The 526-nt window shown below is 47.7% G+C and overlaps 1 protein-coding gene across 1 annotated transcript in view; it reads right to left on the reverse strand.

Annotated features, from left to right (window-relative positions):
* LOC109924474 (histone-lysine N-methyltransferase 2D-like) overlaps positions 1-526 on the reverse strand; it is a 143392-nt gene that overhangs the window by 51427 nt on the left and 91439 nt on the right. The window contains 1 exon segment of the mRNA XM_048618858.1: positions 2-526. This exon segment is cut by the window's right edge and continues 100 nt beyond it. Coding sequence (XP_048474815.1) covers positions 2-526 — 525 coding nt within the window.

Raw genomic sequence — 526 nt, forward strand, 5'->3', positions numbered from 1 at the left:
TATACTGTTCATTTCTGGGGTGTTGTGTTCCAACTTCTGAATCTGAGAGTCGCCTTAACTGTTCCCCAGTTGATGATGGCAATGTTAAAGTTTCAGTCGGTTTTGTGTAACAATCTGTTGACTGTGATGAACGAAACCCTGGACTTCCTAAAGGCTGATCAACTGTGTTGCTATCATGTGACTCACCGAGCACTCGAGATCGAAGGTAAGAGTCCGGAGTTAAAGGGTGCTGATGGTGTGACATGCCTGGTGTTGTAGAATGCAGCTCCGAAGAGCTGATAAGCTGTGGTCGGCCTGGAACAACAGGACGAGGTACACCCGATTGGTGGTGGGAGCTGTTCCACGCTGGTGCTTGACTTGGATTACTGGAAGACTGAATGTTTGGTTCCTGAGGGTATGGCGTGAGTGAATGCCCAAAAAGATCCTGGGCTACAATTCCAGTTGGAGACTGCATGTGCAGTTTTGGAAACAAATCACTGCTGGAGTCTGTGGATGATGGGCTTGCCGACTGTAATTTCACAAATTC

Source organism: Rhincodon typus, chromosome 41, assembly GCF_021869965.1.
Source record: "Rhincodon typus isolate 14 chromosome 41, sRhiTyp1.1, whole genome shotgun sequence".
NCBI classification, from domain to species: domain Eukaryota; kingdom Metazoa; phylum Chordata; class Chondrichthyes; order Orectolobiformes; family Rhincodontidae; genus Rhincodon; species Rhincodon typus.